General features: G+C 39.4%; 2 protein-coding genes across 5 annotated transcripts in view; one reads left to right on the top strand and one right to left on the bottom strand.

The window, feature by feature from the left end:
- retreg3 (reticulophagy regulator family member 3) overlaps window positions 1-8,244 on the bottom strand; it is a 13,174-nt gene extending 4,930 nt beyond the window's left edge. Inside the window, exons 1-2 of one of the 4 annotated variants that reach the window (XM_053514661.1) lie at window positions 7,906-8,244; window positions 2,865-3,139 (exon numbers count right to left, since the gene is read on the bottom strand). In XM_053514661.1, coding sequence (XP_053370636.1) covers window positions 2,865-3,124 — 260 coding nt within the window. In that variant the 5' untranslated portion in view covers window positions 3,125-3,139; window positions 7,906-8,244. The other 3 variants (XM_053514660.1, XM_053514659.1, XM_053514658.1) reach the window with 3 other exon arrangements.
- Window positions 7,195-26,073, top strand: tubg1 (tubulin, gamma 1). Its single transcript, XM_053514662.1, has 11 exons — window positions 7,195-7,353; window positions 10,082-10,194; window positions 11,588-11,755; window positions 11,864-11,932; window positions 12,906-12,985; window positions 14,176-14,302; window positions 16,755-16,841; window positions 21,925-22,074; window positions 22,665-22,817; window positions 22,898-23,059; window positions 24,914-26,073. The coding sequence occupies exons 1-11, from the start codon at window positions 7,305-7,307 to the stop codon at window positions 25,109-25,111; spliced, it is 1,356 nt and encodes a 451-aa protein (XP_053370637.1). The 5' UTR covers window positions 7,195-7,304; the 3' UTR covers window positions 25,112-26,073.

The following is a 26,073-nucleotide window of genomic DNA, read 5'->3' as shown; positions in this document are numbered from 1 at the left end:
CACCAAAGAAAAACAAAACGCTGACTCTAAATGTTCCGGCTCTCAGCTGACAAACCTGGGGTCGGGTCCAGCCCCCCCCCCAAAAAAAAGCGAGAGGTCTGAAATCTAAACCTGGTGACGTGGAGCCTACGGGGGCAACAACCAGATCACCACAACTCAGGTTATTTTCACAACACACTTAAGATGTAAGAATACCCGTTCAGAACATTCCTCACTTTTTTCACCTTTTCACCTTCATAGTCTTGTACAAATTCATACAGTATAAAAAGTTGGTTTCATATTAATTATCAACTGAAGCACGAGACAGCGTGTACATGTTTTGAGACCGATGCCAGGCTGAAACGCTGTTGTGTTTAAACTCTTATTGTGAGATGTGATTAAAAGAAAGAAGAAGAAAAAAACCTCATGCATCAGTCAAGCCTCAGTGTGCGTGTGTGATGTGCCAGATGACGCGAGTGCTGAAATTCAGCTGAACAGGTTGTTCGGGATGAGTAATGCGTGTGATCAGGCTAAACACTTAATACTTTCTCTGTTAGCAATTAGGGGCGGGGTTATGAGTGTTTACCGAGGATTACGACGTCGTCAGCCATGATGACATCGTCTCTTTTATTTATACCGTGTATAAGTGATGATCCTGACAGAGCAGAGAAGCGTGATGCGATTGAATCCCAAATCTCAAATGTTTTTTTTATAGAAATTAATATGATGTGAACGTGGCGGATCTTCGGAGCGGTAAATAAAGATGCGGTTTCGTGTCTCGTGTGTGCCTGCTTGTCTCGGTTGTTAGTCTAAATATAGCCAGGCGCCATCTGTCTCCAACACAGAGAGGAAGCAGGAGTCAGCGACGCAGACACTCTGAGAACACAGACTTCAATGCCAATGTTAAAAGCAGACGATTCTTACAGATAGATTTTTACAATCGCATAATTTTTACAGATGGGTCGTAGCTCTCGACTGGCCGATCACGACATGTCGTCGCCAGTCTGGGAATATCACAGAGTCTCTTTAAAAAGATGTCAAATTTGCAACATGCAAAGCAAAATCATGTGGTGGGAAAACTACTGCCAAAAGCTTTAACCATTTTAACCATAAACAGCTGAAGCTTGTCAGCCTAATCTAAATTTGACCCTCACTCAACCACCTGTAGCAGAAGCGCTCGAGAGTAAAAAGATTCACGAATTCTGCGTCTTGTGTCGTCAGCTAATTGAGTGAGCGACGGACCGATCTGTAAAAATGAAGTGTTGATCAAACAAACTGTCTCGTAAAACATGCAGAATTTCTGATATTTATAAAGAAACACACCTTTCCTTGCTGCTCACTAATGAGCGGCCGTGATGTGTGCGTTTATTCCAAAACATGGTTATTCATCAACACAGCCTTGTTCCATGTGCTGTATGTGATAACCAGTGAGTTTAGCAGGACAGTCGCATTTTAGATAAGCATTTCAGGGTGTGTGAGTCCGGTCATAAGCCATTCTATTGGTTTCAGTTTCTTCATGAATCTTTATGACCTACACCGAACAACAGAATGAAATACGCTGCATAAGTTGCAAAAAAGTTTTACATTTACAGTTTTTACATTTACGATACTTTCTCAAGCATCTTACATTTGTGTGCACATTCATGTTTCTTCCCACTGTGATAAATAAAAAATAGAACACCTTAAACAAAAGATCTCAATAACCCCCAATCCGCCACACACACACACCTGTGATCAGTATCAGATCCAATTTCTGCAATCAAAGATCAGACTCGAAAAAAGCCCTAATCGGAGCAATGTCTAGACTCAACCCTGCTGCTGAGTATTATGGGATGCCTAATACAGTATGCACCCTGTATTACAGCCCTGTATTACAGACTACTGCAAGTCCCTGACTTACAAACATTTGAAGTTACAAATTTTGGCAGAGACGGATCTAAACAAGATGTGAAGAACTCGCGGAAGTACCTTGCATGTATTTTACAAAAAATAGACACTGTAGCGTAAAATAGACACAGTGTAGCACTGTAGTGCATCAGAAACCAATATTTACAAGTAATTTTATACAATACACAACAAACCTGTTTTTTTTTTTTTTTTGGCTTGTTTTCTTAAGCTTTACATTGTATGTTCGTGTCAAAGGTGTATAGGACTCACTTCATCTGACTTACGAAAGAATCTGACTTACGAACGTTCTCCCAGAACTTAACTGGTTCGTAAGTCAGGGACTACCTCTATACTTAAAGCTCTCTTTTGTACTGACTTAGCTCACCAGGTGTGGATTTGTACCTGCCCATTCCCCTGTGATAGGAATTTTTCAGGGAAATTTCGGCTCTATTGAGTGAGTCAAACGATTTTACTCTGCCTACAGATAACACGCAACTCTTTCTTTTTTTTTTCCCTTATCAGGAGGTCCCTGGTTTGAGCCCTGACACCGCCAAGTTGGCACTGTTGGACCCTTGAGCAAGGTCCTTCACTCCAAAGTGATCCGACATAATCGGACATCCAGCTGGCAAACCGAGCCGGGAAGTAACTGGAACAGAAACGATGTATATAACCAGCCTCAACCCTCAACATATATAACATTCAACCCTCAATGGAATGAATGAACTCACATCATGCTGCTAACAAGCTCCTAGAGTAGAGCAGGTCATACACCAGGGGGCGGGACATATACAGTCTGGAGAGCCCCTCATTGGACGGAGGGAAGACTAGTACAGGATGACTCATCAAAACAAAAGAACAAGTGTTTTCTCATAAGGGAGCAAACTATATAAAGATTATAAATAATCCACATCTGTAATAAAGTTTAACATCAATTGTAGATCTTTCCCTGTGTGTGTGTGCTGTCATGGATGCATTTTTAATCAACATGATCATCTCACCAGAAGCCGCAGTTGGTGAGGGTGTACAGGACCACGCTGTGTGCGGGCTTCTCCCACAGAAGCACGGCTTGCACGTAGGTGATGAGCCGCTCATGAGCTCCCAGCGCGTCCATCAGCGTCGCCCTGACGGCCCGCACCTGCGCCTCGGTGTTTCCTGAGCGCCACCGCCGCCTCAGCACGTCTCCGCCCGGGCTGCGCTCCATCGAGCCTCCGCTGCCTCGGTCCGCGTCTCCGGTCTCGCTGCTGCTCTCCTGCGCCATGTTTATATCTACAAACTATTATAGAGAAACAATAAAAATCTGGGACTAAATTTAAAAAATCTAAACAAGAATTAACAGACGTAGCGTTAATTAAATATCAGCAAAGGAACTGAAAACAAAACAAAAAAAACTTTTAGCGTAGCTTAGCAGCGTAGATAGAAACGTCGCGGTTTGATGACGCGATAAACTGACCTCCTCAGACTACTGGATTTTACTTGACTAGCAATAAAAACTTGATTCAAACATACACGCACCGGGTTTATCCCTCAAGTGGTCGCCGTCATTTTGTCACTTCGGAGGGAGCACTCGGTGACATCAGGGAGGGGTGTGTGTGTGTGTGTGTGTGTGTGTGTGTCAAATCGACATCCCTGTCCCCTAGCTAACTAACCTGCCCACCATCTTTTAGAGCAAAAGCAAAGTCCTTAAAGCTGTATTTGGCTAATCAGATCCAAATTTAGGTTAAAAATAAAATGGCTAAAATATTTTGTAACAAATGAAAATAAATTTTGGTTTTCCGTTCCTAGAGGTTTATTTAAAAAAAAAATTGTGTGGAATTGAGTTTCTATTATGATGTGATTTTACTGTTTCTAGAATCCCAATTAAATTTTCTTCATTTCACCAACAGGTTTTGCTATATTGCAAATTGATATTATACGATCATAACTTCACCCACACCAGCCCTCAATATGGAACAAAACATTTATTCTACTTAGATATAAATCTTTGTGCATTCTTGATTGGCTTGAAATAGGTGTTTGGACAGTTCATCACTTGATGAATGAAGAAGGGAGCTGGTTATCATTCAGTGGTTCCTGCTTAAAACACAACTTACATTGTGAACGTAAACAATTTAAACATGTATTAAAAGCTATTCCAAAAAGTTTTATCAACCTTGTACAAAACAGCTCCACCAACATCTTAGATGGTTCATGTGATCTCCCATCACTTTTTTTTTAATGGTAATGACCTCAAAGCAAAGCTTCCCAACAAAATCATCCGCTCTTTTTTTAATTTTATAATTATCCAACCTCGTTATATTGTAACAATATTTTACAAATTTATGATAAACCAACCGTTAAAATACTACGAATACAATATATTGCCTTTTCAGTGGCTCCAAAAGCAAAAGAAACCCAGTTCAAAATATTTAATGGTATGAGAATAAGTTGACATTGAGGCTACTGATCACCTTTTCTTTTCTTGTGAGTAATCTGCTATCTTTTGGGGAAGATATGTCTTATTAGTTGGAGCTAAAGATACAATCATTGCCCGCTTTAAAAAAATAATTATATTTGGTATACTACTGGATGATAAGAATAATAACTTTCTCATTAATATAATGCTGCTTTTAGGCAAATTTTTCATTCATAAATGCAAATGTATAATAACTTAACCTTATTTTTCAGTCCTTAAAAATGATTTTATTTGCAATTATGTTTCATCATTGGAACATATGAAAGGTAAAAATGCCAAGAAATTTGTTCGAATAACAAGAAACTTTGGTTTATTAGAAGAATAAAGAGACCCTTTTGCTTTTGCATTCACTTATTTATTTTGCTTATTTATTTATTTATTCTTTGTTTTATATATATTTTTTATTATTATTTCCTTGAGTGCTTTTTCGGTACTTATTTTTCTGTGTAATTAATATGCCTTGTTTTTTGATCAACAGCAACACAACTTTATGATGCTATTATAAATGTATATGTTGTTCTATATTTTTGTTCAATAAAAAAAAAACTTTTTTTTTCTCTAATATGTCAAACAAGCCACATTTCCACATAACAAAAGATGATTTTAAAGAAGCCACCAAAAAATGTGGATGTTGGGGTCAATATGAAACGGCAACATGAGTGGAATAATGAACCAAAAGTGAGACTTTTGCGTTCAATCCAGGACAAAGTAGAGGTGATGGGGTGGGGGGGGTTGGTCATAAAGAGGATGTCTTAATTAGCAGACTAAGAACTGGACGCATCAACCTTAATAATCAAAATGAATAAAAGAAAGGTTGTGTCTGTACATTGGTCAGAACTCGCTCTTTCAATATCTTTATGTTTCATACACTGGAGGATCCAACACCAGTCTCAGAGAATTTCCTGTCTGTCTGGTATAACAGGGCAATCACAGAGAAAAAAATTCACCTTGTATAACTTGTATTTTTTTAAATATATTGCCTGGTCCAAAACTGTACATTTTAATAGGCCACATTTAGCTTGGACCAGAGCGTGCATTCATCATGGCGTTGTTCAACGACATCACATTATTTCCGATAACAGAAAATCAGAAAATTCATGGAGAATAGAGATCTCATACTGAAGGTGAGAGTCAATGAGAGAGTCAAACCACTCTGTAAACTTCTCCAGCACAACCCAAAGACTTTCAATAGAATTAAGTTCAGAACTCTGTGGTGGCCAGTTTGTGTGTGAAAATGATTTCTTGTGCTCCCAGAACCACTATTTGACAAGTTGATTCCTGTGCTATCCCGGAGGAAAAACTCCGTAGATGTGATAACCTGGTCATTCAGTACATCCAGGTGGTCAGCTGACCTCATTTTATTACCACATAACGTACTCTTATTCTGACATCAACACATACTTTAGCTAGTAGTACTCTATTTATAGTAGGGAAAGACCCAACGGGACTCTGTATGGAATGCCAGGAAAGTGAGACTGTCGAGCATGTACTGCTCTTGCGCAGGAAATATATGCAAGGGAAGCTAGATATGTTGGTACAGCTCCAAGAACTAGGGAGAGTTCTTTAACAGGCAATGTTCAGGATCTTTTAGCATGGGGACTCACTGATCAGGGAAGAGAGCATTGAATGTTGTTTTTGAGGAAGAACTGTGCCTTTTAAGTACAGGCAAGTTGAGGAGAGAGAGAGAGAGAGAGAGAGAGAGAGAGAGAGATCTTAGGTGGCAGTAATGCAAACTACAGAATGAAAAGAAAGAGATAGAGAAGAAAAAGTGTGTGGAAGTGCCGGATAACGCAGGCAAAATGTTCAAGACAGAGAACAAGACAAGGTCGGGCAAGGAAGTGTTATATGTTTTTAAAGAAGGCTGGTCTGAAAAATTGGCTTTAGGAGGCTGGGAAGATGAGGGAGAATGAGACCTAGAGTTGGCGGTAATATAACCTACTGGTTTCCAACCACTGTTAAACAACAAATAAGAATAAGAAAAATCACCTTCATCACATGAATCTTACATCCTGATATCCTGTGTGAACATCACTTTCAGTAAAATATGGTCATTACCACTTTACGTCTCGTCTATGCACAATCTCTTGCTACGCTTTGATCCTTCTTTTCAACTCCAAATTTCTTCATCAAATCTCATAACTAGCCATGACCTACTACACCTTTGAGCAAATGCATGACTTAATTTGCGTAGTTATTAAAAAATTCCAATATTTTCCCTGTGATGTGTTTATTTCTATAGGCAGGATGCACTGTTTATTGTTAAACCTTTTTCCTGATAATGTTCCAATACTGGTCCTTGAGAATGCTGGAAGTCAGCGATCAAGGATGGTTTTATTCCATAATCTGCTGTTTAATCTTAGGCTCAAACTGAGGAATCTGTGTCTCGTCACCAGATTCTCTTTAAGAAAGTATAGAAGTATATACTTTGATTTATTTAGTTGTTTTTCTGCATATAAACTGTATAATATGTAACGATTTCAGGGAGAATCCTAAATGTCAGGCTTTTATATTTAATGCAGTTTTTCTACTTCTTTTTGAGAAAGACTGCTTAATTTTTTATTACAGAAAAATAAATAATGTTGTGGTTAATAATTTTTTCTGCAATTTCATTAAATTATTTTATTCTCTATCACTTCCTGCTTTATTTTGCTGTTTTTTATATCCTTATACATTAATGTCAAAAGAACTTTATTAATATTGTTTAGTGAAACGTGTTATGTGTGCATCCTGAGTGAAAACGTGCTTTATTTATGTTTTCCCCCACTTCACATAATGATCCCATGGTTTCTACGGTAACGAAGAAGGCGCTGCGCATGCGCAGTAAGCGTGCAACGGCGCGCGTTGACATTGCCGCGCATGCGCAGTGAGCTCCACCGTTAGCACTGCGGTATTTTGTGTGTTGGAGCGGGAAGATTCAGTACGCTGAGCTGACAGCAGCGGTTTTTTCTACGAACCGTATTTTGCAGGAATTTGACACAAACACGATATGCCTCGGGAGATCATAACGCTGCAGTTGGGGCAGTGTGGAAACCAGAGTAAGAGGAGTTGTTTAATAAGTAGCGCTTATGCTTTATGTGAGAAGGGTTAGCTAGCTAGCATTAGCGGACCTAGCATGGGTTGCTTAGCATAACTCAGCACAAGACTCTGTATGTAGGTGCTGCTGCAGAATGCGTTGAAATGTAGTTTAACGGTGTTGTGAACCTTTAATAATCTGTAATAATTTAATAATACAGCTTTATCAAGGTTGCTGTGTGACATTGGACCGTTAATCTTGCGCGTGCATTGTCCGTTAGTTTGTTTACGCAAAAATAACAAACGCTTGATTTTGCGTTTATTACATTTTTTGCCTAAGCTCTTAAAAATACAAGAAAGAGCAAATGATGTAAGAGTATTGTCGAATAACGCTAAATATATTAGTAGAAATCAATATAATATTGCTTATCTGTACTTTTATATCAGATATTCTTAAAGCTCCAAACCGGACCCGAACTACACAGGGAAGTCGAACCGAACCGATCCCACAGCTCAAACAAATTAGCAATGCTAATATACAGTATAATAAATAAATATAGTGTTTTGTTTCCTACCTTGAAATCAAAACGTGTTATACTATTCCTCTCAATAAACTGTCAGGTTTTTGTTTTTAGTTCATTATTTGGATCCTTATCTCCTGACTGTTTAGGCTGAACTCAATCTTTTCCATGTTTGACATCATTGTCATGGCAACGCTAGCAGTCCTCGAGCGTTTCGGTGTTTAACGTCACAACGTTCAAAATGATTAACGGTCACAACAGTGTGGCGCGACGCTCGTGCGGTTTTCCATGCACCGAGTTAGGGAAAAAACTTTTCCCAGTGCCCTTTGGGGGGAACGAAACACAGGTCACGTGACAAGACTCGACCAATCCGCTCCCACTTCGTTCTTTCTTCCTCTTGGATCAGATGGTGAAATAGTGAGTGAACTCTTCCTTGCTTGAAGTTGGATGATCAGAGGCGAGAGTGTCTTGTTGAGGTGGTGTAGTGCTTAGCACTGTAATCTTACACCTCCAGCGTTGAGGGTTTGATTCTCCCACCTCGGGTCTGTTAGTGCGTGTTCTCTCCTGTTCTCCTGTTTCCTCCCACAGTGCAAAAACATGCAGGGCAGGTTAATTGGCGTTCTTAAATTGCCCGTAATGTGTTGTATGTGTATGTCTACTGGGACAGATTGGCACCGCCTCGTGTTCCAAATCTCCTGGGATAAGTGGAATAGACAATGAATGAATGGGAAAAAAAGTGTCCTGTTGTGTTGTCCTTTTAAGGTCAGTTTGTTTAATCGCTTTGTTTAATTTATTCAGACATAAAAATACCCACTTACTCACTCACTCATCGTCTATACCACTATATCCTGGCTTCAGGGTTGCGGGGGGGGGGGGCGACTTGGGGCACGAGGCGGGGTGCCAATCCATCCCAGGGCACAAACACACTCACATGCTCATTCACACACTACGGGCAATTTAGGACCACCATTTACCCTAATCTGCATGTCTTTGGACTGTGGGAGAAAACCGGAATACCCGGATGAAACCCATTAAGCACGGAGAGAACACGCAAAGTCCATGCACACAGACCCGAGGCGTGACTTGAACCCTCGACTGTTGTCTGAAGGTGCAAGGCGACGGTGCTAACTTATAAGCCATCGTGCCACTGCATAAAAATAGCATTAAAATCAGTCAATTAAGAGGTTTCTCTTTAATTTTATATATATTTTTTTTACTAAAACACTTGGAGCTATTTAGGGTTACAAGCAACAATTTGCATTTATTTTGCACTTGGAATATATTTTAAATCTTTCTGACACTTGAGTTGCTTTGGTTTGCTAGGGTTGACTGTATTGTGTTTCAGACTGCCTTAAACATGAACCTTTGACCTTATATAGACTCAGATTGAGACCATTTAATATAAAATGTAAGAACCCCTGGTTTATAATAATACACAATAAATACATTACAATTATTCAGTCTTGCTTAATTATCTTTTAATTAAAATGACGATGTAAAAATTAACGACACTTGTTATCTAACTAATTTCTAATTATGGTCATTTTATGTGTGTAATTTGAAACTAAAGGAAACTATTGAGTATTTTTGTGTCTGAAAACTTGTTCTTGTGTATTCAATTAAATGTTATTTTTCCATATAAAATTAAGCACAATTCTAAACAAGCTTGGCAAATAATTCGCTCCTACAACACAGGATGCTGTGCTGCCTGCCAATGTGTAAATAGTTTACAGAGCACCATCTGCAGGATTAATAAGGAAGTGCAACATATTACCACCTCAAATGCAGACATGTACAGATAAAAAAAAAAAAAAAAAACTAGTTTGGAGTCAGTGTGGTGATACATTAATCGTCACACAAAAGAATCACCAGACGCAATTGTTTTTACTTTAATAAGCTTTTTTTTTTGTTCTACAGTTTATAATCTATTCATTATTTCAGGTGGTGAGAAGGTATTAATAATGTTTGAGTGTACACGTGTTCAAAATGTGATCCTTTAAATGGCTCAATTTACTGGACAAAGTAAAAAGAAACCCATAACACTGTGAACAGTACAGAAGTTTAAATAGAAGAATAATAGTAATGTACTGTGTGTGTGTTTGAGTCGTAATACACTCCTGGTTTAAATGGTGTGGTTGGATTTAAAGTTTGTCATACATTTTAGTCAGGGTGTAATGGAAATATTTACTTGTAAATAATGAAGCTCATGACGTGTGTTAATGTTTTGCAGTCGGTTTTGAGTTCTGGAAACAGCTGTGTGCCGAGCATGGCATCAGCCCAGAGGGCATCGTGGAGGAGTTTGCTACCGAGGGCACGGACCGCAAAGACGTGTTCTTCTATCAGGTGACGGAATTCACACATCACTGGTCCAGCCATATATATAAAAACTTGCCTGTTGGCTGCACTGTCTGATCAGCACTTTCTGTTGCGTGTTACATCAGTTCATTTGTAACTGCAGTGCGATCAAATACTGTATGGACGCCCCGCTTGTGATTTGAAAGAAAGAAGAGCAGTGAATTTTTTTTTTTATGGTCTTAGGGTGTACCTGGTGCTGTTGTTTATCGATAAAGATAAATAAATAATTACTACTCTCTGTCCCGGTTTAAAGTCTCCCCCCCCGCCCCCCCAACCCCCCATTTTGGTTACTTTTATGGATTACTTATTTTAATTACTTAATTATTTAAAAATAATACATTTATTTACATTTTACATAAAGTTTAATTTCAGCTGCTTTCATTTTATAGTTTAATCTTTGTTGTTTATATTTATTTACTTATTTTCCTTATCATTGTACAGCACTTTGGCCCACTTCGGTTGTTTTTGTTTTTAAACGTGCTATAAATAAATTTGACTTGCCTGGAAGACTTTGTACGCCATACGGGGAAAGTGTTTCGTCACAGTAAAGTTTGTACGCAGGCGCATAATAATAATATAGAATATCGAGACGTTTAAGGAAGGTTGCATAAGTGTTAGCCATCGAGACGGAGCCAGACGCTCGTCCACTTCCACAGCTGGTAAAAAACGTTAAATCTTCCCTGTAGTCTTAATCTCCCTCCGTCAGACTTTCACTTGTTTGGTCGCAGCGTGGACAAAGATTCACTTCTGAATCTGATAAAGAAGTGAAGACAGCGGCGCATCCAGTGGCTCGACACTATGAAGTGGCTCGCAGCTCAGCCGTAAAGATTTTTTTACTTTAATGAAGGAATACAAAAGCTTGTCGAAAAATTTCAGTCTTTTCAAAAAGGTAGTTAAAATAATTTCTACAGCCAACAGATATCTTTTCAACAGCAAAGAAGATTCAACAGGCAAATATAGGATTAATGATCAGGAGTGCACATACTTATAGTCACGCAGTGTATGTCGGGGAGCTGTTTACATTAATCAAACAGTTGAGTCAGGTAGGTATGTAAGACAGAAGTGCTCGAGTCGGCCAGCAGAGGGAGCCAGAGTCCAAGTGTTTGTGAGGTAAAACAAAATCCCTAGAATTGATTTGAGAACGAGACTCAAAATCGTTTCTCTCTTCTGTGCTTGAACATGTGATAGTAATTTCTGTTTTAACTTGTCTTTCAGGTTTTTAAAAGTTAACTAGTTACTCATTATCCTGAAGTTTTTTTTTTTTTTTTTTTTTTTACACAAGTGACAAAACCATTAACGATCTTTAACACCACACGCGAACAAATTCCATCAGAGAGATCTGACAGAAAAACGCTTCCCTCCACCATGTCTCCCCCTGCAGGCGGACGACGAGCACTACATCCCCCGAGCCGTGCTTCTCGACCTGGAGCCTCGAGTCATCCACAGCATCCTGAACTCGCCCTACGCCAACCTGTACAACCCCGAGAACATCTACCTCTCCGAGCACGGAGGAGGAGCGGGAAACAACTGGGCCAGCGGCTTCTCTCAGGTTCATCAGGACCGTTTTTTTTTTTAAACGAGAATTTCACCTCACACTTCTATTCATATCCTGAGGGGGGAAAAAAAAGTTTAGTAACGAAAGGTTTGTTTGTTTCAGGGGGAGAAGATTCACGAGGACATCTTCGACATCATCGACCGAGAAGCAGACGGCAGCGACAGTCTGGAGGTGAGATCACAGAGTACGGATGGACGATCTCAAACAGGGATTTAGTAAGCTTTTGTATAAAAACTGTACACCACCTTGTATGATGTACGAGGCAAAAGTTGCACTTCAATATATTTTATTATTATTATTATATATATATTTTTTAAATAACTTATAAGGCTATGTGTGGAGTTTAAATCCAAGAATGTAAATAAAGAGGAGGCGGGGCTTAATTTATTATTATTTTTTTAATAATGAGTGTTATTTTAGTACGTACTGTATGCTATCATGCTATCATTAGCGCAATCAGGTTTGTTATCATATTTTTCAATCATAATTTTTCCCCCCACTTCTTTTTCGCTGTTATACCCCCCCTTCCCATTTCCACTTGTTCATTAGAACGAGCCAATGTTTTTACTTCACAAACCCCCCCCCCCCATCCTTCTTCTTCCCGATGTTTAGTCTCACGTGAGGTCTTGAGGAGCTCGAAGTGCAAAAAAAAAAAAAACAGCGTCCTGATCGCCTCCAGATGTTTTTTTTTTAATTCCCGCTTTTTCAGCTCTGAACCGGAGCCCCGTCTTTATCTCGGCTGACGTTCAGGAGCACGTTGCGTACACATTGTACGCAGAAGAGGGGGTGGGGGGGATGGGTGGGCGGTTACTTCATGTCTTTTCATGCCTGCTTAATTCGCACGCAGGAAACGTCCCTCCCTTTAAAACAACAGAGTTGTAAAACTGCTTCAGTCAGGTTCATGTCGTCGCAGTTATCCTCTGTTACTCCATTTCCTAACATTAGAGCTCTCTCTCTCTGTGTGTGTGTGTGTGTGTGTGTGTGTGTTAAGGCTAAATAATATTTAAATGAAAGGAGTGTGTGGACCCAACCACCTAAAAATAGTCCTTATGGTCCCACAGAGTGTTGTACAGTATGCAGCCACACACACACACACACACACACACACACACACTGTAACTGTTGTGCTGTCTGTGTGTTTTAGGGGTTTGTGTTATGTCACTCCATCGCCGGAGGCACAGGGTCCGGTCTCGGCTCCTACCTGTTGGAAAAACTCAATGACAGGTTATCATATACACACACACACACACACACACACACACACACTGTACTTTGCTTCACTTATTTATCTCCATTGTCATGCTGTAACTCTAGACGGCTGCTTTTAGTTTCCACCCTGCGCATTGTCACTCTCCAAGCACGAGAGTAATTAGAAGCTGTCAGTGTAATGACCTGGGTCTCTCTTTCTCTCTCTCTCTCTCTCTCTCTCTCTCTCTCTCTCTGTACATGTCAGCGCACACGCATGTGTAACTTTTTTCACGCACAGATCCCTTGGCTTTTAACCGACTGAATCCCCTCCTACCGATGATGTAAGAGACACAGGAGACCCGCCAGAGCTGTAATTAACACCCACTCGCTTATTAAACATCGGTAATAAAACCCCGAGCGCTGACGAGTCGCCCATGTGTCCAGCGTTTAGGAGGATAAACTGATTTAAAGTAATGAAAGAAAAAAAAAACTAAACAGGCTTTCTACTTTCTAATTTTTTATTGTATTCTATTCTATTTTAACAAAATTGTATATAGATTTTTATGTTTTATATTTTTTATTCTGTTAGCATTTCGCCTCCTTTACTTCCTTTTTTCCTTTTCAAGGTCACAAACAGTCGTGTAAGCATTTCTCTGCAAATCATACTGCATACAGTATAGTTGTGTGTGTGAGACAAAAAAAATTTAAATTTGAAAACATAACCAGTGAGATTTGCATGCGTAGTTTATTTATTAAATATCTCTATAAATGAGACGCCACAGTGCGTCACAGTGCCACAGTGCCATAGTGCGAGTCATTTTTCTAAAAATCATCCCGAAGAGTAGTAACTCAAAATATTATTGGTTTATATAGTAACGCTTTACACCCGGTGCATTCTACGTGTAGGATTATTCAAGGAGTGCTGCTGCAGAAAAATAACTTTGCATGACTATATTTAGCATCGTGACCTTTAACCCCATGCTGTCATTGATTATTTACCTGTAACAGCTTGACCCCGGTGTGGTTTAATGACACGCGGTTAAATCGTAAGCATTTATAAAGTCGAATACAAGCCTAATTAGATAGGTGTTGAAGCATTTTTGTAAAAAAAGTAAATAATTGGCTACTGTTTTTATCCAGAATGTGAACCTTTCTCTCACTCTCTCTCTCTCTCTCTCTCTCTCTCTTTCTCTTTCTCCCCCCCTCCCTCTATTTCTCTGTGTCAGATATCCTAAGAAGCTGGTGCAGACGTACTCAGTGTTTCCTAACCAGGATGAGATGAGTGACGTTGTGGTACAGCCCTACAACTCTCTACTCACGCTGAAGAGACTGACCCAGAACGCAGACTGTGTGGTACAGATACACACACACACACACACGCACACACACACACGCACAGGCAAGCATGTCTATATATTTATATGTATATCTACATTCATACAAATTAGCAAAGTCAACATGAGCAGAAAGTGTGCCGAGTTCGCTGCGAATAGAACAAGGCGTCTCCCTCTCTCTCCTCCTCTCTCTCTCTCTCTCTTTCTCTCTCTCTCTCTCTCTCTCCCTCCTCTCCACCGCATGCTCAGCTAACTTCTCATTTCCTCTCCGAGCGCCCGCAGTCACTCGATCTGGCTTTCGGAACAGACCCCGCTTTCTTCCCTCTGCCCTTCCGCTCCCAAAAACGGCACACGGCGGGGAAAAAAAAGGAGGAGGAGAGGAAGCTCGGTTATAACGTTATATCATTCTTTACACAAAGCCAACAGTCTGCAGGTTCAGTTAGGTGATGTGTGAGATGGATTTCTATTTATTTGTTTGATTGATTGTCTTAGTCTGTATAAATGCATAAGATATTTGGTTTATTGTATAAGGTTATGTTACAACAGCTGCGATTTAAGGTTTTTTTTGAGGTCGCGTCAACGTTTTGGGTTTTTCGTTTTCCTTACACTTGTTCCTCGCTAATGTTTGTTTATCTATTCCACCCCCTAGATGTACACTAACAAATGATAATCAGTGAGAGTTGTACACTCTAATACAGGTAGTCCCCGGCTTACGGACATTTAAGTCACAAATTTCTGTAGATGCGAACAAATCACGGAAGTTGCTCAAGTGTGTTGTACAAGAAATTAGACACAGCAGTGCACCAGATAGCACCAGAATATTTACGATTATGTAGAATATTTTCAGTGTGAATGTTAAAGTCCAGTATATTGTGTGTGGGGTTGCGGGAAAAATTAGTCAGTCTCACCGGATTCAATGAATTAGTCTGTTCTGTAAAGCTGTCCTAATTTCTGAAAATTCCTCAACAAAACATGAGTTCACAGTCCAATACAGTGGAAAACAGCTCTGAGGCAAAATAGTGTCCGGGATTCCCCTCGCGATTTAAAGGCGCAGAGACAACACTGTTAGAGAACTGTTGTATTCCACGGTGAGATTGGTTTCCTTACAGCGCGGTTATGGTTTTTGGCCACATGATGGCAGTGTGGGGAAAGGAGACAGAGACTTTACATTGTATATTCGTTGAAGGCATATAAGACTCAGACTAAAGAACAAATCAGACTTACGAATGTGCTCCCAGAACAGAGTTCGTTCGCAAGTCAGGGAATACCTGTATTTAATTCGATCTCCTTCAGCTTTAAAAACAGTGTGTAATGTTTCCAATGTCGGCCAGTTCAATGGTTGAACATAATTCCTTATGTTCCCAGAACCACTTTTCCGCAGTCAGAGTCCTGTAATATACTCGTTTCATAGACCAGGTCATTCAGTACATTGTTGTCATCTGACTTTATTTTATTGCCACATAACTTTGCGAAACCTGAGCAACTGAAGCAACACCAGATTATAACACTGTCTCCAGAGGCTTATATACTTTATCTTTGTTCTCACTAGTAAATTAAAGCCTTTTTTTTTTTTTTTTTTTCTCACTAACAAGTAGTTTTCTCACGGACACACAGCTGTTTAGTTCCAATCCTGTAAGTTCTCATCACATTGCGAGTGTGTGCGTCTGTGTGTATGGCAATGCTCTTCCTTATTTCTCAATCTAATTACAATCATTTTAAATCTCTGTAGGTTTCAATGTATGCAGAGTTTGTGCTATATAAATTTAAAAACGAATTACTGTAATTAAATTTGTGGTTCCGAATAATGGTGAAGGTTGTTTGTAAGTCAGCTGTTTCATGTGTGTGCTTAATTACATTACTCAAAAAATATTATATTATGTGACCAATGATATTATAGCTTTAAAATAATTTTGATCAAGCAGTAAAGTTTCAGGGCGGAGGTTGCTGACAGACCCATTCGAACAAAAGCTTAGAAAGAGGCATTGTTGTTGTTGTTTTTTTTTTTTCCTTTTTCCTGGCAGTGTGTTTATATATCAGAATCAAAGCCATACACAGAAGCGCGAGCACTAATGTGATTATCCAGGGTTGACAGCTGTGTCTGCTTTATAGAACCAGGCACTGCTGCACGCTAGCTTAGACTCCTCCTCCTTATCCTCAGGAAGATTGAATTAGCACAGGAAATAACGACGCTGATGAACTCTAACTACCGAGACTTAGGAGAACTCCGAGACATGCCGTCCTTCATCCCTCTTTATTTCCACACTGATACCGAAACCTTTCGGGTCAGAGTTAAAGGTTGGAGATGATGGAGAAGAAGATAGTTCGGCTTTAAGAAAACAAAAAACTCAGCTTAGAGCGTGAACACTTTCAGACCAATCACACACATTTCGTTGTTAATGATGTGTGTATATAACCATAGTCTCTCTCTCTTTCCCTCTCTCTCTCTCTCTCTCTCTCTCTCTGTTTCCAAGGTGGTGCTGGATAACACGGCTCTGAACAGGATCGCCACAGACAGACTCCACATCCAGAACCCCTCGTTCTCTCAGATCAACCAACTGGTGAGACACATCGAGCGAATCCTTCTCCATGGAATCCGTAGAGATTTTTAATCCGGTTCATTTTTTATTTTTATATATATGACATTATTTATATTAGTTTAAAGTTGACTGTAATGCCGTGAAACGTCCAGTAAGGAGGTTAGTTCTAGTTTAAATTAATAACATTCATGGCATTTGACAGAGGAACTTATATCTTTTTTTTTTATTTATTATTATTGTTATATATTTTTTTTAACTTCTGAGCAGTTGAGGGTTAAGGGCCTTGCTTAAGGGCCCAACAGTTGCAACTTGTTGGTGGGGTTTAAGCCTGTGACCTTCCAATTAGCAGTCCAACACCTTAACCACTAAGCGACCTTCAGATAAATGTTGTAAATTTATCGTATTATTATTATTACACATGATAAAGCGTATTATGTTCAAGTTACCTGACAACATTCCTACTGAAACTTGTACTTTTGCAAAAGGTTCTTGACAACATCCAACAATATATTTTACCATAAATATATACAACCGTTTAAAGTTTGGGGTCACTTGCAAATATTTGTTTTTGTTTATTGATTTATTTTCTACATTCTACAACAATACTGGGGATTTCAAACCTATAAAATGACACATATGGGATTAGGTAATTACACAACAACAAGAAAAACAACAGTTAGTTGTTTTTTTAAGACACAGAGGTCAGTCTTTCTGTAATAGTTTTTGCAAGAACAGTATTGTCAAGTGCATTTGCAAAATCCGTCAAGCACCATAATGAAACATGAAGGCCATCCCAGGAGAGCGAGACCAAAACCTACCTCTGCCGCAGACGAGAAGTTCATTTAGAGTTATCAGCCTGAAAAATGACCAATTAACAGCACCTCAGATTAGAGGCGTTATGAAGTCTTTGTGTTTAATATAAATGTTTTCCTTCCCTTTATGTTGTACAGAGATGTGCAGGTCAAGGCTAGGCTTCTAGTTGGTGTTGAATCAAATCCCCCCACCCCCTTCTGGATCTTTGCTTCTGCAGCACAGAGTATCTCTTCTGTCTTTCAGTGTGAAAACAAACTGATACTTCCTAAAACAACAACCCCACAGAGCGTGCCTAGACAAGTCCTCCATCTGATTATGGCTTATTTATTTTGACTTGGTAAATACGATATAAAGAGAAATAATATAAGACTTGTGATCTATGTTTCTGAGCTTCTGTCAGAGGAAACGTTTCACAATCTTCTGCGCAGTCAGATGTTAGGATTTAACAGAATTTAATGCTAAAATAATGTTTAAATTAAATTTATGAACCCCGTATGACTCGATATAACAATCTCTGAATCAGTTTTATTTCATTCCAGCAATCTGAGATTAACCGGTGGCTGACACGCAAGACAGACACGTGAAACCGGTTATTCAGGCGTGAATCAGGCTCCAAAAAATGTCTTTTGTGTTCGAAGGAGGCAGAGCTTCATATCCATGAAATCGTCCGTGAAATCGTGCTCTCTCTCTCTCACACTCTTTTTTTTTTTTTTTTTCTTCTTCTTCTTATTCTTTTTCTTCTTTTTTTATCGTGTATTAATTGTGGGTTATGATGGCAGCATTGCTCACCTAGTTAAAGTCTCATTTCCAGCTTCTCATGTTGGTGGTGTAGGCGGATTTCAGTGCCAATGGTTCAAGAAAGAGCCCCCCCACCCCCCACTCTGGTTACTAGCGCTCACGTGAGGGTCCGAACTTATTAATGCAGTTGCTATGCATTATTCAGCACAAGTACAGTGAGAATAATGGGATCTTTTGTGTAGTTATTAGAAGTGAGGGATGACCGTGTGGGCTAGACTACAGACCCTAGTGTTCTCACTCATCAGTAATGACTGTAAAAAAAATAAACATTTCTTCCCTCCTCCATCCTGGACAGCATAATAGGCCGGGTTTCATTCATTCAGTGAGTTTTTCTCACGACAGCTCAGTTGTTAGGAATTTTTTTATAGTTTTTTTTTTTTTTTTAATAAAAAGTAAAAACATGCTAGAAAGTAACTATGTTCCTTATGTATATTGTGCTGTAGAAAGTGCTTGGTTTTGGAGATTTTCCAGCAGAAATAATCAAATTGTGTACGTTAGTACTAGGGACAGGAACTAGCAGTTGCAGATGATTCGATTTATATTGTGATTCGCAATTGTGAAGTTTCACAATTTATTTATTTATTTTTAAGTTTTTAACATTATAAGTTTCTATCACTTGAAAAACCAAGTGCAGCATTAAGACAATACAAACTAACCTCAAATACAAGAGATTTAAAATTCACCTTCAAACAAAGCGCTCCATTGTTACCGAGCAGCACTTATCGCTGTCATCTGCCATCATTATTTTTTCTAAACAAACTCAGCAAATAATTCACTCCTACCACACGGTATGCCAGTGCATGAGTAGTTTAGAGCGCATGCCAAATGAGTAGGATTACAAAGAAACAGTGGTGGGTTTTTTATCCCGCCTCAAACGCCTCTAAAGGTTTGAGCAATCGCGAGCAAGCACCTGCACGCAGCTTAATTAACTAATTAGCGCACGTAGTGTTTTGAGACCGGTGTAAGCGTGTGTGACGAGTGGGTTTGAGACAAAATAATTCACTTGCAGAGTTTGCAGAAGAAGAAAAAAAGCTGAAAGTTGGGTAGAGTAGCCAAAATATTTATTCTTTTTTAAGTTATGTAAGCAGTCAGACAAAATTATAAAAATAATGTACAAATTGTGACATTGTCAAATAATAAAATAAATGAAAATTTTTTTAATAAAATAAATGAATAAAATTAAATATCTTTACAAAGTAAGAAAAAAAAATTATCTACTGTAGGTAACATAAAAAATAACATTAGAACATGTGTACAGGAGTCTCACTTTACCATAAACTGTGTCCAGCAGAACAAATGTAATGTTTGCTTCACCGTCTACCACTGTTGAAGACTCCCCCCCCCTTTTTTGAGGTCATGGCTGATTGGTCAAATTGAGTCATGTGATTATTATTGTTACATCTGATTGGTGAAACGTGGTAAATTTACCGGCTGCATTTCTCTGGTCAAAACAAAGAATATCCAAAGTGTAGAATAAATGGTTAGAAAAGTAACGAGTCGAGTGAAGTCGAATGTAGCGGAGTAAGAGTACAGTTTCTTCTTCACAAATCTACTCAAGTAAAAGTAAAAAGTATGGTTTCAAGTTTTATTGTCATATGCACAGTAAAGAAACATGTTCCCATGTATACATGTACAATGAAACTCTTCCTTTGCTGTCCTCCTAATGAATGCCGCTAAAAAAGTAGAAAATATGCAAAAAAAAGAGAATAAAAAATGTCAATAAATAAAATATGGGTATACAAAAGAATAGGGATATGTAAAAAAAGATGTACATCAACAGAGTTACAGCAGAATATGAAAAATATGCAAATTTTGATTAAATGAAAATCAAAATAAAATACTGTAAAACTACTCATAGAAGTACATTTTTTTCCAAAACATTTACAAATTACAAAATAATTTTTTTAAAGGTTGAATATCAGTATGTATCACACTGTTTTTTATTTTTTTTGGGGGGGAGGGGATCAAAAATAAAATTTACTTTTCTGCGATGCAAATGCAAGATTAGAATAAAAGACTGAGTTTCATTCCCTATCTTTTTTAAAAATATTAAATTAAATTATATATATTAAAATATATATATTTATATTACCTTAATATATATTAAATAAAAAACAGGTATGTTTTTTCAGTTCTAAAAAAAAAGTGTAAGATAACTAGTGAAGCTGCTTTAAGATCATGATCATTGTTAAAAGCACTATACAAATAGAATTGAATTGAATAATACTTATAAGGTAATTAAGTTTTGGTGGTGGGGTTACGCAGACGACACGAGTGAGTGGAAAGCCTCAAAAAGTGACTTTCTTTTGGATTCACAAAATTATCATGTCATGTAAAGCAACATTAAATCGATCATGTTTTAAAATATGTTGATCGTACCTTAAAAACTCAATATACTATTTTGCACAATATTGTTTATTTTATGGAAGGAGTCTCCGGTGTCAGCACTGGATCTTTATTCTTTACTGTAGAGCGATAATCATACGGACGCATACTGAACACGTGTTCTAGTCACGAACCCAGGAATGACTAACAGGAAAGTACGTGATTGTGAACTTTTGCTTCTCAGTAATTAGGCCAATTTTTTTTTTCTTGGTTTAGCTGCAGGGCTCAGCAGTTTCCCCCCCGAGGCGCCAGTTAAAGTGTGAGCGAAGCGTCAGTCACAAACCTGTCTCACCTGTACGCCTCCAGTATTACAGGAGCATAACTGCAGTTTGGCTTTCGACAGAGAATAATCACGCCCTCGTGACTAAGACGGTGCACAGACTTATTATGTTTACATTGGAAGTTTGTTATTTGGAATATTAGTTCGTGACCCTGGCTGACAAAACAGTTATTTAAACAGTGATCTTCATTTTAATGAGGCATAAAACTCATAAAAAAAGAAAATAATCAATGAGGTATTATCATACAGTATACAGGTGTAGTCCCTGACTTAAAAACATTCGAATCACGATGATAGAAAATGCACCTGTCCTGTAAAGCTGTCCTGATGGTGAATAATCCTAAATTCGGAAAAATTCCCAACAAAAAAGAGCTTACAGTCCAATAAACAGCTAAAACAAAATACCATCCAGGATTCCCCTCGTGATTTAAAGGCGCAGAGACGAAACGCTGTTACATTTCACAGTGAGATTCAGTTCCTTAAGCGCAAGTTACGGTTTCGGGCCACAAGATGTCAGTGTATGGGTAAGGGGACAGATTTATTCAAATAGATTGTTATGCTTTATATTGTATATTCGTGTCAAAGCCGCTTAAGACTCACTTTGTCTGACTTAAGAACAAATCCGACTTATGAACGTGCTTCCGGAACGAAACTTGTGCGCCAGTCAAGGACTTCCTGTATGGCAATTTCTATATAAACTATCATAATTCTACTATATTATATTCCAGACTATGATCCTGGACAGGCCACGTATGTGTCGTCTTGCTTACCAATATCTAGATTTCTATTAATATCTTGATTATTTTTTATTTTTTCCCCCTCCTCCAGGTGTCCACCATCATGTCCGCCAGCACGACGACGCTGCGTTACCCGGGATACATGAACAACGATCTGATTGGTCTGATTGCGTCCCTCATCCCCACTCCCCGTCTCCATTTTCTCATGACGGGATACACACCTCTGACCACTGACCAGTCAGTAAGTAGTAATCCACTGTATACACAGGTAAGGGCTGTAAAGACTCTGTATCAATGAGAATGTGGTGAAATGAAGTTTCATTGTGAAACACAGTGTGTAAGAACGTGTCCCTAATATAGTGAGTGAGTCAGCCAAAAAAATGTATACACACTTCAGGAAAAAACAATCTTGTATACATATTGTAATAATAAATTTATTGCTATATGGTATACAGTATATTGATACTCAATCTGTAAAAATTCAAAAGCTACCTCTGCTGCAGAGGATAAGTTTATTAGAATGACCAGGCCAATGAGTCAGGCCCTCATAAAGATAAGATCTCCTTCCGCTTTTTTGGGTGACGAAAGCGCTTTTTCTTCGTTGGTGTTTACTGGCGGCTTGCATTGTCACGCCAAACAAATAATGGTGCAAAAACATAACTCAAGCTTTTAAAATTAATTAAAAGAAGCTTCGACACAGAAGATTTTGCAATTTTTTGTAAACAAATTACTCGAGTTACTTGAGGAATTACAGCCCTATACTCAAGCTTACAGTACTTATGACTGATGAGCTCCATCATTCGTATCCTTTCTGTCCTCCCACCTCTGTAGGTAGCGAGTGTAAGGAAGACGACTGTCCTGGACGTGATGAGGAGACTCCTGCAGCCCAAGAACGTGATGGTGTCGACGGGTCGTGACCGTCAGACCAACCACTGTTACATCGCCATCCTCAACATCATCCAGGGGGAGGTGGATCCCACACAGGTGTGTAGAACAGATCAGAGCACTGCATGGTCGTGAGTGTCCGCGTATTCTTTAACGCCACGTTCTCCGTCTCCCTGCAGGTCCACAAGAGCCTCCAGAGGATCAGAGAGAGGAAGCTGGCCAATTTTATCCCCTGGGGCCCCGCCAGCATCCAGGTCGCGCTCTCGCGCAAGTCCCCGTACCTGCCGTCGGCTCACCGCGTCAGCGGCCTCATGATGGCCAATCACACCAGCATCTCCTCGGTAAGCGATGCTTGACGCCGTCACTACAACAGGGGCCTACGTTCGTTTTTAAAGTCTTTATTAAGGTCACCGCGTCGCGATAAATGTCTGTCGTACGTCTGATCCGAGAAGATCAGAAGACTCACAGGAAACGAAAACGCCCTCGCCGGTTCTGCATTCCAGCCGCGTAACCTCTCATTACCGAGCCCGGACACGCACAACACGCCGGCGTTCAGCTGCAGCGGTTTGTCCCCGAGGCGCTTCTGTTTCAGACGACACGCGAAAGGTCACGCCGTCAATCAGAAACTCGTCTCTCTCGTCTGCTCTGTGTTGACAAAGTGACTCATGATGTCACGTGAACTTCAGATCAAGTGAACGTACACATAACACACTTCACTAATAGGAACATCTGGACCGGGACTTAATCAGGTTAGGAGTTTCGATCGGCGTTCACACACACACACACACATACACACACACACACACATATTGATCGTCACAGTGTCTTCTCAGGGAGTCAGATCATTAAACAAACTTTTAATATTACACAAAGATAAACCAAGTAAATACAGTATGTTACAGTTTGTTATTCAGTTGCTCTTCTCGCTATTAATGTCTAGAGAACAACGAATCCCGACATAAGGAATAAATAAATAAATAAATGAAAAAATAAAAAGGAGGTTAGGATGATTAAGGCTGTCACTAATGGACTGTGTAAAATAATGACGCAAAAACTCGAGTAGAGAAGTTACAACAATACACCCAAACCAAAACTCATATAATGACAAATAATATTTTACAAAAATATTTACAAATGATCAACTCAAATAGTGAGCGCCATGAGCGAAGTTTTTAAAGCGAAGAAATAACTAAAACAAAACACCTTCTAACTTTTAACACAAGAACAATCTAACAACAATCTAATCTAACCAACAAAACATAAACTAATTCTGGACGCAGGATGCCCGCTAACTGTACCAACACATTCAAGCCTTCAACAAATCTTTGTTTCCCCCCCGTACACACACCACTGAAAACTTGAGTCACTTTGGGTGGAGTTTTCCAAAAGCTCAGTTTTCAACGACCAAAACTGTGTAAAAACCGCAGAAATATGTAAAATCTCCGTTTAAAAAAATAAAATAATAATCTACGTGTGGACATGGCCTGAAGAACTAAACAAAAATACCAGAATTAGCTCCCGCTCCTAGTATAAAGCAAGTGTTTTTATACATCTTTGCGCTCTAAGTGTTGCTTGACTTAACACTGAATTGGAAAGAAGTCCAACAACCTGTCCTTAGTGAAGGTATAATAACCAACAATCGAGCAGGAGGGGACGAGCCAACGCCTGATATAAACCACCGTAACATTTCAAAAACAGGACGTTTAACGAAACGACAAGGATGGTGTCCAATCCCAGGATCGGAAAAAAGAAAGACATGACATAAACCGGTTTAAATGCTGTCCAGACCTACCTGGCTGTATGTGAAAAAGTAATCCCCCCCCCCCAAAAAAAAAACCCTAATAACGCAATCAAGCATTTGCGATAACTGGCAAAGAGTCTCTCACATCACCATGGAGGAATCTTGCCTGCTCTTCTTTCCAGAATTGTTTTTGAATCCAGCCACATCGGAGGGTCTTTAATCATGAACGACGAAGGGTTTACGTCAGGATTTTAAGTAGCCTTTTTTTTTTTTAATAAGCGTACCATTTTCCATACCTGGCGGTAAAAGGGAAAAAAAACCTTGTTTATTCAGACAGAAAGGTGAAATAAGTTATAACCTCTCTGTACAGCCGTGCTGAGCGTCTCACAACCTGATGTTAACAGTTTGTTGTTAAATTTTTTTTAAATTGAATTTACATTTTTTTCCGCCACAGCTGTTCGAGAGGACGTGCCGTCAGTACGACAAGCTGCGCAAGCGCGAGGCGTTCCTCGAGCAGTTCCGCAAGGAGGACATGTTCAAGGAGAACTTCGACGAGCTGGACGACTCGCGCGAGGTGGTGCAGCACCTGATCGACGAGTACAGCGCCGCCACGCGGCCCGACTACATCTCCTGGGGAGCGCAGGAGCAGTAACGCGCGCACACACACACACACACACACACACACACACACACACACACACACACACACACACACACACACACACACTCGCAGGCCCTGGACTTATTCAGTGTGAATGATGTGCACTTCATCGTATATACAAGTAAATCAGTTTCTCTCTCTCTCTCTCTCTTTCAGTCTATTGTTAAAGCCTTTATCTATCGCTCCTTCATTCGTTACACACACCTGCTGTCAGGACCACACACACTCACACACACTCACACACACACACACACAGGGTCCCTGAGTAAGCAGATAAGGCAGGGTGGTCTCGCTGAAAGCTCCGCTCCGTAGGAAGAACAGGGTGGAGCGGAAAAACGATAAGCCTGACTGAGAAAAGGGCAAAGACAGAAGAGATCCAGGAGTGCACTTTCCTGTTTAACTCTCACACACACATTTTATTTTTCCTTTACTTATACAGAGTAGTGCTGTGGTTTCTTTTCAGGATTGATTGTTTCTCATTTTTAAGCTCTGAGCTTTTAATAAGACGATTCCTCTCACCGATAATCAGGAATAAAAAAACCCACATCCGTCTCCTGCCGTAGCACGTTCCTGAAGATCCTTTAACCTGACTATTACTCGTTTCTATTCGTGTCATCACACAGGTAATGTTAGCGCACTTGCTAGTGTTTATTTTCCTGTAAATCAACAAGTTCTTTCCGATCAGTACAGAGTAAAGTCGTCCTTAAAAACACTGCAAAGTTTCTGGTTCTTTATCGTTTAAACGCAAGGTTTCTATTTCTCCCCCCGATCGTCGTCGTCTTCTCAATCTGTCCATCCTGATATTGTAAATAGTTTGTGCGAAATTGAATAAATGCTTTTCTAAGAGGTTTCAACTTCTCTTGAATTATTTCACGGTTTCACACACACACACACACACACACTAGGGCAGTTTGGGAATGCTAATTAGCCTAATCTGTATGTTTTTGGATTGT

This window comes from Clarias gariepinus, chromosome 16, assembly GCF_024256425.1.
Source record: "Clarias gariepinus isolate MV-2021 ecotype Netherlands chromosome 16, CGAR_prim_01v2, whole genome shotgun sequence".
In the NCBI taxonomy this organism is placed as follows: domain Eukaryota; kingdom Metazoa; phylum Chordata; class Actinopteri; order Siluriformes; family Clariidae; genus Clarias; species Clarias gariepinus.
Note: the sequence above shows the minus strand (reverse complement) of the source record. Positions and strands in the feature narration are given on the sequence as shown.

Coding starts and splice junctions, on each gene's coding strand:
- tubg1 (XM_053514662.1), top strand. CDS start 7,305: ATGCCTCGGGAGATCATAACGCTGCAGTTGGGGCAGTGTGGAAACCAG. Junction 7,354..10,081: donor GGGGCAGTGTGGAAACCAGA/GTAAGAGGAGTT, acceptor AATGTTTTGCAG/TCGGTTTTGAGTTCTGGAAA. Junction 14,303..16,754: donor CCCAGAACGCAGACTGTGTG/GTACAGATACAC, acceptor TCTGTTTCCAAG/GTGGTGCTGGATAACACGGC.